The sequence below is a fragment of the Leptodactylus fuscus genome, chromosome 4, assembly GCF_031893055.1.
Source record: "Leptodactylus fuscus isolate aLepFus1 chromosome 4, aLepFus1.hap2, whole genome shotgun sequence".
Lineage (NCBI taxonomy): Eukaryota > Metazoa > Chordata > Amphibia > Anura > Leptodactylidae > Leptodactylus > Leptodactylus fuscus.
Window position 1 is genome coordinate 147,422,351 of NC_134268.1, and position 12,603 is coordinate 147,434,953.

The 12,603-nt window shown below is 41.3% G+C and overlaps 1 protein-coding gene across 1 annotated transcript in view; it reads right to left on the bottom strand.

The window, feature by feature from the left end:
• Positions 1-7,455: 7,455 nt before the first annotated feature.
• ANLN (anillin, actin binding protein) overlaps positions 7,456-12,603 on the bottom strand; it is a 53,142-nt gene continuing 47,994 nt past the window's right edge. The window contains exons 23-24 of the mRNA XM_075271214.1: positions 10,479-10,651; positions 7,456-8,108 (exon numbers count right to left, since the gene is read on the bottom strand). Coding sequence (XP_075127315.1) covers positions 7,985-8,108; positions 10,479-10,651 — 297 coding nt within the window. The 3' untranslated portion in view covers positions 7,456-7,984. The remainder of the gene's footprint in view (positions 8,109-10,478; positions 10,652-12,603) is intronic.

Below are 12,603 nucleotides of genomic sequence, written 5' to 3' on the forward strand. Positions count from 1 at the left end.
GCTCTTCACAGGACATTGTAGAAATAAGCTTTATTTTATCATTTATAATATATTAATAAACATAAATTAAAGTATATTGATGTCACTAGTTTACTTAAGCTACTAATTTAAAGAGGTTTTTTGGCTACTTTTTTATATTAATAAAATCGTTTTTAAATGACTAATGTTAGAATTAAAAAAATCCCGTTCTTCTGCGTCCACATAATCAAATAGTGCTGAAACACCTGCACTCATACATGGCCGCCCTCCCAGTCTGGATAATAGGCAGGAGTTCCTGCTGGAGCTTGTGTGTGGTTGGATTTTCAGATATTGGCAGATATGAGTGCACATATGGCTGTAATTTACAGACCATAGAAGTCATTGTATAAATTGAGACTCACTTGCTGTTGCAAAAAAAAAAATAAATAAAAAAAATCATAGCATATAATTTCACAGCAATGATAAGAGGAGAAGTGATAGTATCACTGAAACTGGCCTGAGATGCCATTCCAGGTACAGTCCATGGACAAGAGTCATTGCTAAATCCTTTTAATGGGGTTGTAGGCACATTTATTTCGTTTTTTTTGTTGTTTTTTCTTTTTTTACAGACAACCCACTGGTTTTCTATACACTCTAAAGCAGTGGTTCTCAACCTTTCTAATGCCGTGACCCCACAATACAGTTCATCATGTTGCGGTGACCCCAAACCAAAAAATTATTTTGGTGGCTACTTCATAACTGTAAGGGCTAGTTCACACAGGGGGTGGTATAGCGGATTTAGGGACAGGTCAAAACACGCTTGCCACGACTGTCACGGCTTCCCCCCCTGGAGTCGGCTCAAATTAATGGGCTGACTCCGGAGGTTGCTGCCACCAGGAGGACGCCACGGATCGGCTGATCCGAACAGTACTCGCTCATCTCTAATGCTCATTCCTTCAGGCGGATTCGCCTTGCAACATCCGCCTGAAGACACTCCCTCCCAACTAGGCCCATTCATTTGGGCCTAATCCGGAGCAGAGTGCGCGACTGGATCCAGTCGGAACTACCCGTATTTTGGTCCGGAACCTGAGGTGGCTTCCGCCTCAGGTTCCGGACCAAAAAACCCAGTGTGAATTTAGCCTAAAGGGCCCACAGCTTTTCCTCTACTACAAACTCTCCTTGTCACACACTGCCTTTCTGCTGTTCTTTGTGTCGCACCCTAAAAGTCCTGGTGCCTTTGTCAAAGGATTTTCCCAGCAGTGCATGAGTGCTGCCATTTTGGGGTAGATCGCTACCCCCCTTCCCCCCCAAAAAAGGAGATCTGGGGCCACTGATGCGTTGCAATGATACCTGGGAGCCTACTGAAGGCATGTATTTCTATTGCTAGTTCTTCAATTAATGATCAGACCCTCTGGGGTTTGAGATTATAATCACAGTAAATATAAAACAAATATTTGGATAAAAAGTAATCAATGCAATAGACATGTTCTTAACATGTTCTTAACATGTCTATTGCATAACTAAAAAAGTATATCTGGCCTGCAAAAAAGATGCATTATGCTTCCCCGTACACAGAAATATAAAAAAATTGGGTATCAGAATATATAAGTATATAAACAAGGATTCGAGACTGCCACTAGTTTTCTTATAAATCCATATAGGTATCCCAAAAATAATATTTAAAACATAAAAAATATACAGTATAATCCCCGGAATCATATAGACCCATAGAATATAGGTGATGTGTCATTCTGGATTCATAGTAAATGCCATATAAGAAAGAAAAAAAAAAAAAAGCTTGTAACGACACACAAATGCAGTTTTCCTCCAATTCCATTCAAAAATGTTTCTCAACTTCCCAGTGCATTGTACAGAATGCTAAATGGTATCATTACAAAGTACAATTGGTCCTGTAAAGACTAAGCCCTCATATGGCTGTGAAAATTAAAAAAAAAACAACAACTCATACTGTTGGAATGCGGGGAGTTAAAAACGAAATCTGAAAAATGGGAAGGGGTTAAACATGTTAAGGGTGTGAAAACAGTATAAAATGAAATAACCTCTGGCAGGATTGGAAACTGAAAAGGAGGACCGTGAATGTTTCCTCACTGAGCCATGTGATACAAAAAGCAAGAAGATTAAGACTCAAGTGTTAACCTTTAGAGACATTTAAAAGGCTAGCTAGCAAGACGAGTGCAGCAAATATCAAAGCCTTGGTAACATTACAGTAAAGTGCTCTCACGGTTATTCCTGCAGCCGCTCAATCACAGCTCGAAGCTTACCAGGAGCCGAATTGAAATGACCATGGTAAATATGGGATGTGACTAGGTAATTACGCCTCAAGGAATTTCATTTTCCAACTGTGATTGGTTTCTTATGCGTGAAAATCAGATATGTAAGATGTCCAGGTGCAATGTAATCTTTTATACTGAAACAGCAATACACTGTGAAATAAACTCATTAAAATGTTTAATTCACCAGTAAATAAGTCCTTGAGTTATCCCTTCTGCCAAACATCACTGAAAGCTGTCAAGTTCTGCAGAATGTGGGTAATACATAGTGGACTCTAAATAAACCCAAGGTGCTATTTTTTTTTGTTTTTATATTCTCCATTCTAGAGATGTTCTGATATATTATAAAGGCATACCCCAAGTTGCCCGACATTCATAAACCCATCAATACCCGGAAGTGGCTGAAGCGCTCTAGACCAGCGTGACCTGAGAGCAGAAGGCGCACTATGCATTCATTCTAGTGACTAATAGAGGTCTTAGGACACAATCCCCTATATATGAGGGAAACTTTTTTCCCCTTTCATCCTACAGCAGCACAATACAGGGCAGTTAGGCTGCTCTTTAGCCACTGCTTTAAGTCGCAGCTAATGTGAATAAGAAGCCTGTCATATGACACTGAGTTTGAGATCGCTGGCCTCCCAGAAACTTGCACATCTCCTGGTGTGGTAAGATGAAGATGCACCAAAACTGCTCTTGATAATGAGCAAATTTCCTTTTTTTTTTTTTTTTTAAAGAAAAAAAAAAAAAAAAAAAAGGAGCTCAGTCTGTAGGGAAACAGACTTATATGTTTGAATGCACCATGTCTTGATTTCAGTTCTGTTCGTACTCTACCAGGTGTGTCTACTTCTAACTTCCAGTCTTGCTGGGGTTATTATTGGCTACCTGCCCGCTGCCACCTGTGGTGTCTACCTGACTGTTGGATACCTGTCTCCTGTGCTGGCTACCTACCCCTTACTTGATTGTCGGCTACCTGCCTGCTGCCACCTATGGTGTCTGCCTGACAGCTACCTACCTTTTGCATGTCAGCTACCTGCCTGCTGCCACCTGCAGAGTCTTCCTGACTGTTGCCTACCTGCCACTTGGGGTGGCTACCTGTCTCTTACCTGTCGGCTACCTGCCTGCTGCCACCTACGGTGTCTGCCTGTTTGCTACCTGCCACCTGCGTTGTCTGCTTGCCTGTTGGTTACCTGCCACCTGTAGTGGCTATTTGCCTTGATTACCTGCTGCCTTTGGCTTCCTGGTGGCTGCCATCTGGTCTACCTGCCTCTGGCTACAGAGTAGCTTTTTGTGTTGCCTGCCACCGTTTGTGTCATTTGATGGTTTATTTAACACCTGTTGGTCTCTTATGTTCTAGAGGTCTCCGGGTTCCTTGGTACTATAGGCTGTTGACTACCAGCTATCTGTTAACTTCAGTGTCACTATTTTTCACTGTAGTGTGAACTTCTGTTCCAGTGTTAGGTCAAAATGGGCATAGAAAAGTACCCTATCTAAAGTATTCTGTTTCTTTAGAGGTCATCCTCTACCTCTGCTCCTGAGGACTACAGGAGGAAGAAGAGAGCATCCAAGCAGAAACATCTTGTGTGAGCAGATTGTGATACACCACTTCCTGACGGCTATGAGTGGTCTCGTTGCTGCTCCTGCCTAGCCTCCTGGGGCCTCCATTTCCAAATAGGTTAGGGAGGCTATTAAAGTTTCCTTTTATGTTCAGGGGTCAACTCCCTCTGAATTTCTTAGGGCCCATTCCACAAGAGCAATCTCTACTTCCTGAGCGGAGAATAGGGCAGCCTCCTGGTCTTCCCAACTCATCTTTGTCAAGCACTATAGGTTGGGCTCCTGTGCTTCAGAGTCTACCACCTTTGGATAGTCTGTATTAAGTTCCGTAAGGCGAGGAAACCCTCCCTAGGGGGATTACTTGCTACATCCCTGCATTGTGCTGCTGGTAGGACGAAAGGGAATAGTTGATTATGTAGATCTGTTTTCCCTTAGTCCTAACAACAGCACAAGCTTCCCTTCCCTAAAACGATGTCTTGATAGTACTCTAGAATTAAAGGGGCTCTATCAGCAAAATCATGCTGATCGAGCCCCACATATGCGTGAATAGCCTTTAAAAAGGCTATTCAGGCACCGTAAAAGTTATATTAAACTACCCCCCAGTTTTAAAATAAAACCCTAAAAAGGAATGTTATCTACTTACGGATCGTGCACGCTGGGCGGGCATTCAGGGTGCGCCATCTTCTTCATCCCCGCCTCTTCTTCCTCTGATGTCCTCCGGTCCCGTCCTCCTCCGGCACTCGCGAACTGACACTGATATAAAAAGATGGCCTGGGCGCATGTGCATTAGCATGCGGCATCTACTATGGCTATTGTGCAGGCGCCCAGGCCATTTTTTTTTTTTTTTTATCAGTGTCAGTTTCCGAGCGCTGGAGGACGGGACCCGAGGACATCGGAGGAAGAAGAGGCGTGGATGAAGACGGCGCACCCTGAATGCCCGCCCAGCGTGAACGATGCGCAAGTAGATATTCTTTTTTTAGGGTTTTATTTTAAAACTGGGGGGTAGTTTAATATAACATTTACGGTGCCTGAATAGCCTTTTTAAAGGCTATTCACGCATATGTGGGGCTCTAGCAGCATGATTTTGCTGATAGAGCCCCTTTAACATGCGGGTAGGGGGAAGTCTCTGTGCCCTCTTATAGGGTTGTAGTCATGCATATTCATTTATGTTGATTAAAAGTTCTGCTTGTCCTACCAGCACACAGCGGCAGAAATACTCCACATTGTGCTGCTGTTAGGACTAAGGGAAAACAGATTATCTACATAATCAATTTTAATCGTCTTTTTATTGATTTTTCAGCAAACCATATAAATATGTAAAAGAAGAGTTAAAAAAAACAACTTATAGCTACTTCAAGTGGGTATAAACCCAAGTATGGCATCAGAAAAATTAATAGAATTAACTAAAAGAAATTAGACAAAAACCATCAGCTCTTCCCTGAATTGAAAGACCACTGTCCCCATGTTTGACTGCGCATGGAGCAAGGAATGTTGAGCTAGTCTAGGAAATTATGCCAACATTGGAAATGATGGTTCCTGGGTTATCTGGAACAGGCTCTGTGGTTAGGAAGCAACACCTTATACCACGATTCAGTGTTTGCATTTCAAGGAGTCCTGCAGTTGTTTCAATACCGGCTTGATACATTGTGTCATTACATACAGAACCTGCATTTAATCATTGGAGAGTGGCAAGTATCCAATATAAAAATTCAATAAGCCTCTCTAGTTAGGACACCGATTTCCAATCTCCTCACCTATTTCTGAGAAAGCAAATATGGCAATAAATGAGTATAAAAATTGTGATTTGGTGCCATCAGAGTATACACATTTAAGAGGGTGCATGGTACCCCTGCAATAAGTACGTATACCTATCTAATCTCAGGGCCCTCGTGTATTCTTTGAATGGAATAAGAGTCTGTTTCTAACCAAAATCATGACCCCACAGCATTTGGAAATATTTTTTTTTATTTTTTTACTCTAGGTACAAATTAATTTCTTTCTAGTTTTATAGTGGTTGAAACAAATTAGTAATACAGATATAATTCAATGATACAGTTATGCAGTCACTAAGCACCCCCTAGTGGAGGCTGCAAGTTGTGACTTATTTGCAGATGTCAGGAATGGGTTAAAGGTTGATTCCAATAATAAGTTATGCCCCAGCACCAGAATAGAGGTTAACTGTTAAAATTAGTGGGTATCCAAGCCCTGGGACCAACACAGATCATGAGAACAAGGTTCCCAAGTCTCTGAATGAAGGTGTGCTTGTACATGTACTTACATAACAAAGGGGGGGACCTTGGAGCCCCAATATGCCAGAGGTTGAATTGCCACAAACCCAAATAATAAAAGTATACTACAAAATGTATAAATGGCACAAAATATTGCCAGAAAATCAAGTTATCTGAAAGTTTAATCATACTTTAACATCAAGGGCACCTCACCATGTTTCAATCAGGAGATGCCACAATGGGATGTCCCAGGGAAACTACAACCACCATCCTCTACCCAGTTCATCACTGCACTGCCCTGGACCTGTAAGAAGTTTAATAATAAGATACAGTCACCAGACAGAGAAGGAGACCAATTGCCACCTTGGGCTTAACTCCATCCATATTGCTCCATACCCTCCGGGCAGGTGGGGTGGGGGGGGGGGGGGTAAGAGACCCTAAATGAATGTACCACAGTGAAACACGTTTAATAGATATATACAAATTTTATTTTGTAAGGACGAAATCCTCATATTTTACAGTTTAAGATAAAAAGACACAAAATAACGTGAGACACACGAACAAAAACAGACAACACATTGAAATGTGTATGTGAGAGAAGGAGTCATAGAAAGGCTGTTAGTGTTTGTCCGTGCATTAATAGATAGCGGGATTCTATAAATGGTTAATAGTATAAATCTAACACGACTGCAAAAATTCAATAGTAAACAAAATAGTGATCATATATGAATACCCAACATGAAAAACAGTGAAAGAGAACTCATAGCTTTAACACTATATACACACAATGCTAAAATTCTAAACTTTTTTTTACATTGCTTTTATGTTCCTGAACATCTATTTCTAATAGACATTTATAGTAAACCTTGCTTCCAATCCAGGAAAATTGTGACATTTAAACTTCTATCAGTGGTTAGCAACCTTTGACTAACCAGCTTTACTGCAGACAGTGTGACTTAGAGCTAATGAGTTGAAGGATGTAAGACACAACATATTTCTATTATGCCTCCTTAGGAAGTCTCAGTGAGGTCACATATCCGCTATAACCTAACAGATCAGTGGCATGCCCTTTGCTTCTCCTGTGTGTAACTTGTTTCAAGGCATTCATTGCTCTCAGACCTACTGCAGGACTTCCAAATTAAGTAATATTCTCAGACTACTAAACACGTACTCCTTATACAAGTTTTTTTTTTTTTATAGTAAAGCACATAGCTGGCTCTATAGCAGCTTTATAAAATCACATTAAAATACTGCAGATCCCATTTGTTCCTCATGCTCCCTGGCCTACAATGTTCTTGTCTTCGTTTAGTTAAGGAAGACAATCAGCTTTGGTGTTTATTGCCCAATGGTCTCAAGCTGTATAGATGGCAAACATATTAGGGAAAAAAACAAAAACAAAATTTAATGACTAAACAGATAAGTAATCAAGTACCACATATCATAAAATATTTTGCAGAAGAAAAAAAATGAATTTCCATCTGAAGAATAAAATTTGTGGTCATAGTGACGGAGGAGTATCCAAAAGAGTTAAAAAAATAGCTCAGTATGGACTGACCCACTTTTATAAAGACAACAGCAGTTTTGCAATATTGAAAGCAAATATTTATATTAAAACTGTGCTCATCAAGGTCCCAACACTGAGTTTTATATTGCACATATTATAGCAGAAAGTTAAAGCTCTCCCAAAAGGCACATTCCCATTACCGACCCAATAAAAAGTCTAAAAACAAAGCAAATAGAACAGAAGCTCTATCCATCCGAGGCTCGTACTGTATAACAAACTCCTACCAAAACGTGATCTAAATGTATCCAATGAGTAAATGGGAAAAAAAATAAATAGAATGTCTTTACGTTTGAAGGAAAACACATATATGTATGCTGGAAGTAAAGTAGAATACACAGGGAATAAAATGTGCTGTACAATGAATGGTGTGCTCAGTAAACATCCAAACTTCTCTAATTCTTGCTAGCTGGCCTGTAACAAGCATCGGGCTGCCACATGCGAAGATCCAAAAGGACTTGGTTTAGCTTTTGCATCCAAAGATTGCGTTCTTCCTTTGTGTCCGCTGATAGCCAGTTCCTGGATTGGAGGGAAAAATCATTAAAAGCCGAATTATGTAAAACAAGGGAAAAAGTATTCAGCCAAAAGAAGACAGTCCATAGTAAGAAAAGTTATTCAGTATTAACATACTCTGTAATCCAATTCTTCTTCGTTTACTCCTCCCTTCTACACTCTTACTCAATTCACTTTATCCCCATGTCCTAAATAAAGTAAACCCCGTGTCCTTAAATGCTTGTGGTATCTCTACATATACAAATGCTGGCTGGTGACCGATAATTACAGCTTTGTTTTATAGAGATGGCTTCACCAGTGTATCATACAAGCACTTTTACCTTTGGTGTCATCCCCATTTCCTCCTAGATTGTAAACTCTTAGGGCTAGTTCACACGGGGCTAGTGACCAAGTACTTTGGTCCTGATTTTAACGCGGGAAGCGCGTCAGAATCAGGACCAAAATGCGCCTGCCGTGGCTAGCTGTGACTGTCGGAAGCTCCGGAGTGGGCCTAGTCCGGAAGGATTGTCTTGACGAGGAGCGGTGATTTCCGCCGCAGTGTCTGCCTCAAGAAAGGACAGCTTGCTTCTTTTTTGTGTCCAGGAATTCCATGAGGAAGACATGAGACAGGACTTATCCTTGTTGAGGAGCCAGCTAAACCTACAAAGAAAATCCAAGGTGATCCATAAACTGGACAGATTGTCCGTCTTGGGAGGGGGCTTTCACCAGGGGATCATCCAAATAAGGAAATACAGCGACTACTCTGGAGTGGAGGATAGCCATGAGGGATGCCATCACTTTGGTAAATACCCAGGGGGTGGTGGCAGTGTGACAAACTGAAAATTACGTGAATCCACCACAAAAGATAGAAAGCGTTGATGGCACAGCAAGACGGAAATATGGAGGTAAGCGTTGCGAGTAACAATGGATGACAGGAATTAACTAGTCTCCATGGATGCCATTTTGGACCATAGGCACTCCATTTGGAAATTGAGAACATGAACACACCATTTGATTCCCTTCAGGTCTAAGATGAGATGAAGTGAGACATCATTCATAGGGATGGTGAAAAGGTTAGAGTAAAATCCCTGAAAACAATCTGAAGCAGGAACAAGGATAATGATGCAGTGTTGTTGTAGAGCAGAAAAAGCCTACATAAGAAGGTGCCAGCTGCCACAAAGGCAGCGTCGGAGAGGAAGTGCGCTCTCTTTTCCGAGGGATCGATGAGAGAAGCAGAATCTGTGAAAGGCAGAATGGTAGCCCGCGATAGCCTAACTATTATGGGATCCACTGCAGGAGGCTCTGACCACTTGGAGACACACTGGTCTGGAAAAGGAAACAGGATTTAAAATTTCTTAGTGGAAGGCAGGGGACGGTCCAGGTGAAGTCACTCTTCTTTTAAAATAGGGTCAAACGCTCTCTGGTTGGGCATGACCAGTGTAGGGTGATGATTGTAAAATACTCTATACTCAGGTGAATTCTAACATTTAACAAAAATTGTGGCAGAAGGAGATGTCCTCTTGGAAGGTGGGTTTCTCTGAACATATGGATGAGCTTCTGTGTAACAGCGAATATGGATGTGCCTAGCTGAGGCTCTGAGACAGAGGTGTCCCCAGAAGAAACAGAGTGGAGCTGTAAGCTGCAGCCCTATCTAGGAAATGCCCAGAGGAAGAGGACAATGACCGTCAGGAGAATTTTCTGGTCTTTTAGTGAGGACAGCTCCTGAAGCTGGAATAGGTGCGAGGAGACTGCCTGGGTAGGGGGGCCTGAAGGACACCAACTAAGCAGCAATCTGGGAAAGCAGCCATTTCAGGATCTCTACAGAGGTTAAGTTTGGCAAGCTCACCTATAGCCCAGGTAAGGGAAGCTGCTCAGTCCAGAGAGGGACTGGGAGGATTGTGAACAGGCTTAGGCGGAAGGCAGTAAGAGCAGATTGGCTCATGCTGGAAACATGGCAACTTTTAGTAATGCGGGTGCACATATAAAATGTGGCGACACCAAAAGGGATGGATTCCCACTTAGCAGGAGGACATATTGGAAGGGGCCTAAGGAAAATCGTGTCAGTTTCCTAGTTGCCAGGTCTATATCCATGGAGCTGTGTCCCCAATTATATTAGCAAGGAATATTAATAAGTTATATTCTTCTATTTGAACACATCCCACTTATGAAGAATACATTCAGCAATAGGTATTTATGTCCTACAGTTTAACATAGAGGCTTTTACTTTATTTTTACTTTGCACGTTAGTCTGTTCTGTAATGACATAGGAAAATCACAGAAGACAGCATTTTCAGTAGTAACAGAATCCTGTATTCTTGGAAAGATTACCTTAATTTTCAGTAATTACTGTATATATCAATGTAATGTTATGGGTAGGATATAGATTCTTGTACTTACTTAGTGACACAGAGTGTGTCTCTGCATTGGCTGACTAGTGTTTCTCGATCACCTTCTCTTTGTGGACGGACTGTAATTAGTTCAAATGTATTGGGCCTTGCACAGAATTCGCGATTGGCTGGTTCTATTTTTTTGCTTGTGCAGTTTGCAAGATTTATTCTCCCAATAGGATTCTATGAAGCGATAAGAAAGAATGCTAAAGACTTTTCACTTTTAAACAGATTAGTAATAAAAGAACTTATTTTTAAACCGTCACTGAATTTCAACAAACTTTGCATACATCAACAGTATAAGCAAATATAGAAACTTTATAATGTATCTTAGAGAAAAATACCTCTTTCTTCGCTTATAATGCTCTTTTCCTCATATCTGTACATGTACACTCACTCCAAATTATCTGCAGAATCTATTTCTTATACAATAATCTGTAACCTATAACTAAAGTGTATTTTCAATGTAGCAACAAAAAAAAAACGCTGTTAAAAACATGCATGTGAAACCTGCCTTAGGCTAAAGGCCTCCCATAGTAGGCCACAGCAAAAAAACGCACCACAGTTTTTTTCAGCAGCTCTTTTCACAGAAAGCCTATAGAGGTTTTCTCTGCGGACTTTCTGCTTCCATTGTACCTAGAGGGAAACTGCCAGTGTTTCCAGAAATATAATTGACATGTCACGATTCCCAAAACTATAATTGTTTTGGAAATCGCAGGATTTCCACTATGCATATTTTTCCACAATGTGTGGGTTTGCTAAAATCCCATCCAGCAGGGACTGTATAACGCCTATTAAAATTTTTTTCATGGAGTTTACGCCACATGGGGACCCAGCCTTACAGTTACTTCTTGCGTAAACTATTTAGTTTTGCTGTATTAGGATTCCATACTGCTGCTGTTTCTCTGTTTATGAGAGACAGGTACAGAATATGAGGAGAAAACTTGCTAATACATGTCATATAAAAGTCATAAGTCATTTAATGGTCATAAATAGTATTATTATTTGTACACCTCTTGTAGACATCTTATCCTGTAACGATAGGTACACAGTGTTTTTGATTACCAATAAAAAGTGGTGCATGACTTTTTTTTTTTTTTTAAAGGGGTTGTTCAGGAATAGAAAGCATGGCTGCTGACCATCACGCTTGTTGGTCACATGGCCATACCACATCTCCGTTCCATTGAAATGAAGCCTAAGCTGCAGCATGACCATGTGACCAATGGAGATTATGTCACTGCCTGACTTCCTGAGAAGAAGCAAGCAGCCATGTTTACGAAGTCTTGCACAAAACCTTTAAAGGGGCTCTATCACTGGATTTGCGCTATTTTAGATAAACATATGCCTGAATAGCCTTTAAAAAGGCTATTCAAAGTGATGACCTGGCCACATATTTCCATGCTAAAATTGATAAGATCCGTCAGGAAATTACTGCCCAAGCCTCAGGTGGCATTGATCCCATCACCTACCATAGTAATGATCCCCTCACCAACCACACTTCAGACTGTCCATTCTCATCTTTTGAACCTGTTACAGAAGAGGAAGTCTCCCAACTACTTTCTTCATCTCGCCCTACAACCTTCAGCAGTGACCCCTTCCCCTCACACCTTCTCCAATCTCTGTCGCCTGCTGTCACTACTTACCTTACTAAAATATTTAACCTCTCTCTCTCTTCTGGAATCTTCCCATCCTCCTTCAAGCATGCTGTTATAACTCCGCTATTGAAAAACCCTCCCTGGACCCATCCTGTGCTGCTAACTATCGACCTGTCTCTAACCTCCCCTTCATCTCTAAACTCTTGGAACGCCTGGTCTATTCTCGTTTAATCTGCTATCTCTCTGCTTGACCCTTTACAATCTGGTTTCTGCGCTCTGCACTCTACTGAAACGGCTCTCACAAAAGTCTCCAATGATCTCCTAATGGCTAAATCCAATGGTGACTTCTCTCTTCTTATTATTCTTCTGGACCTCTCTGCAGCATTTGACACTGTTGACCATCAACTCCTCCTCACTATGCTCCGCTCAGTTGGCCTAAATTACACTGCGCTCTCCTGGTTCTCATCTTATTTCAGACCACACTTTCAGTGTATCATTTGCGGGCTCTGTTTCTTCCCCTCTTTCCCTTGCTGTTGGGGT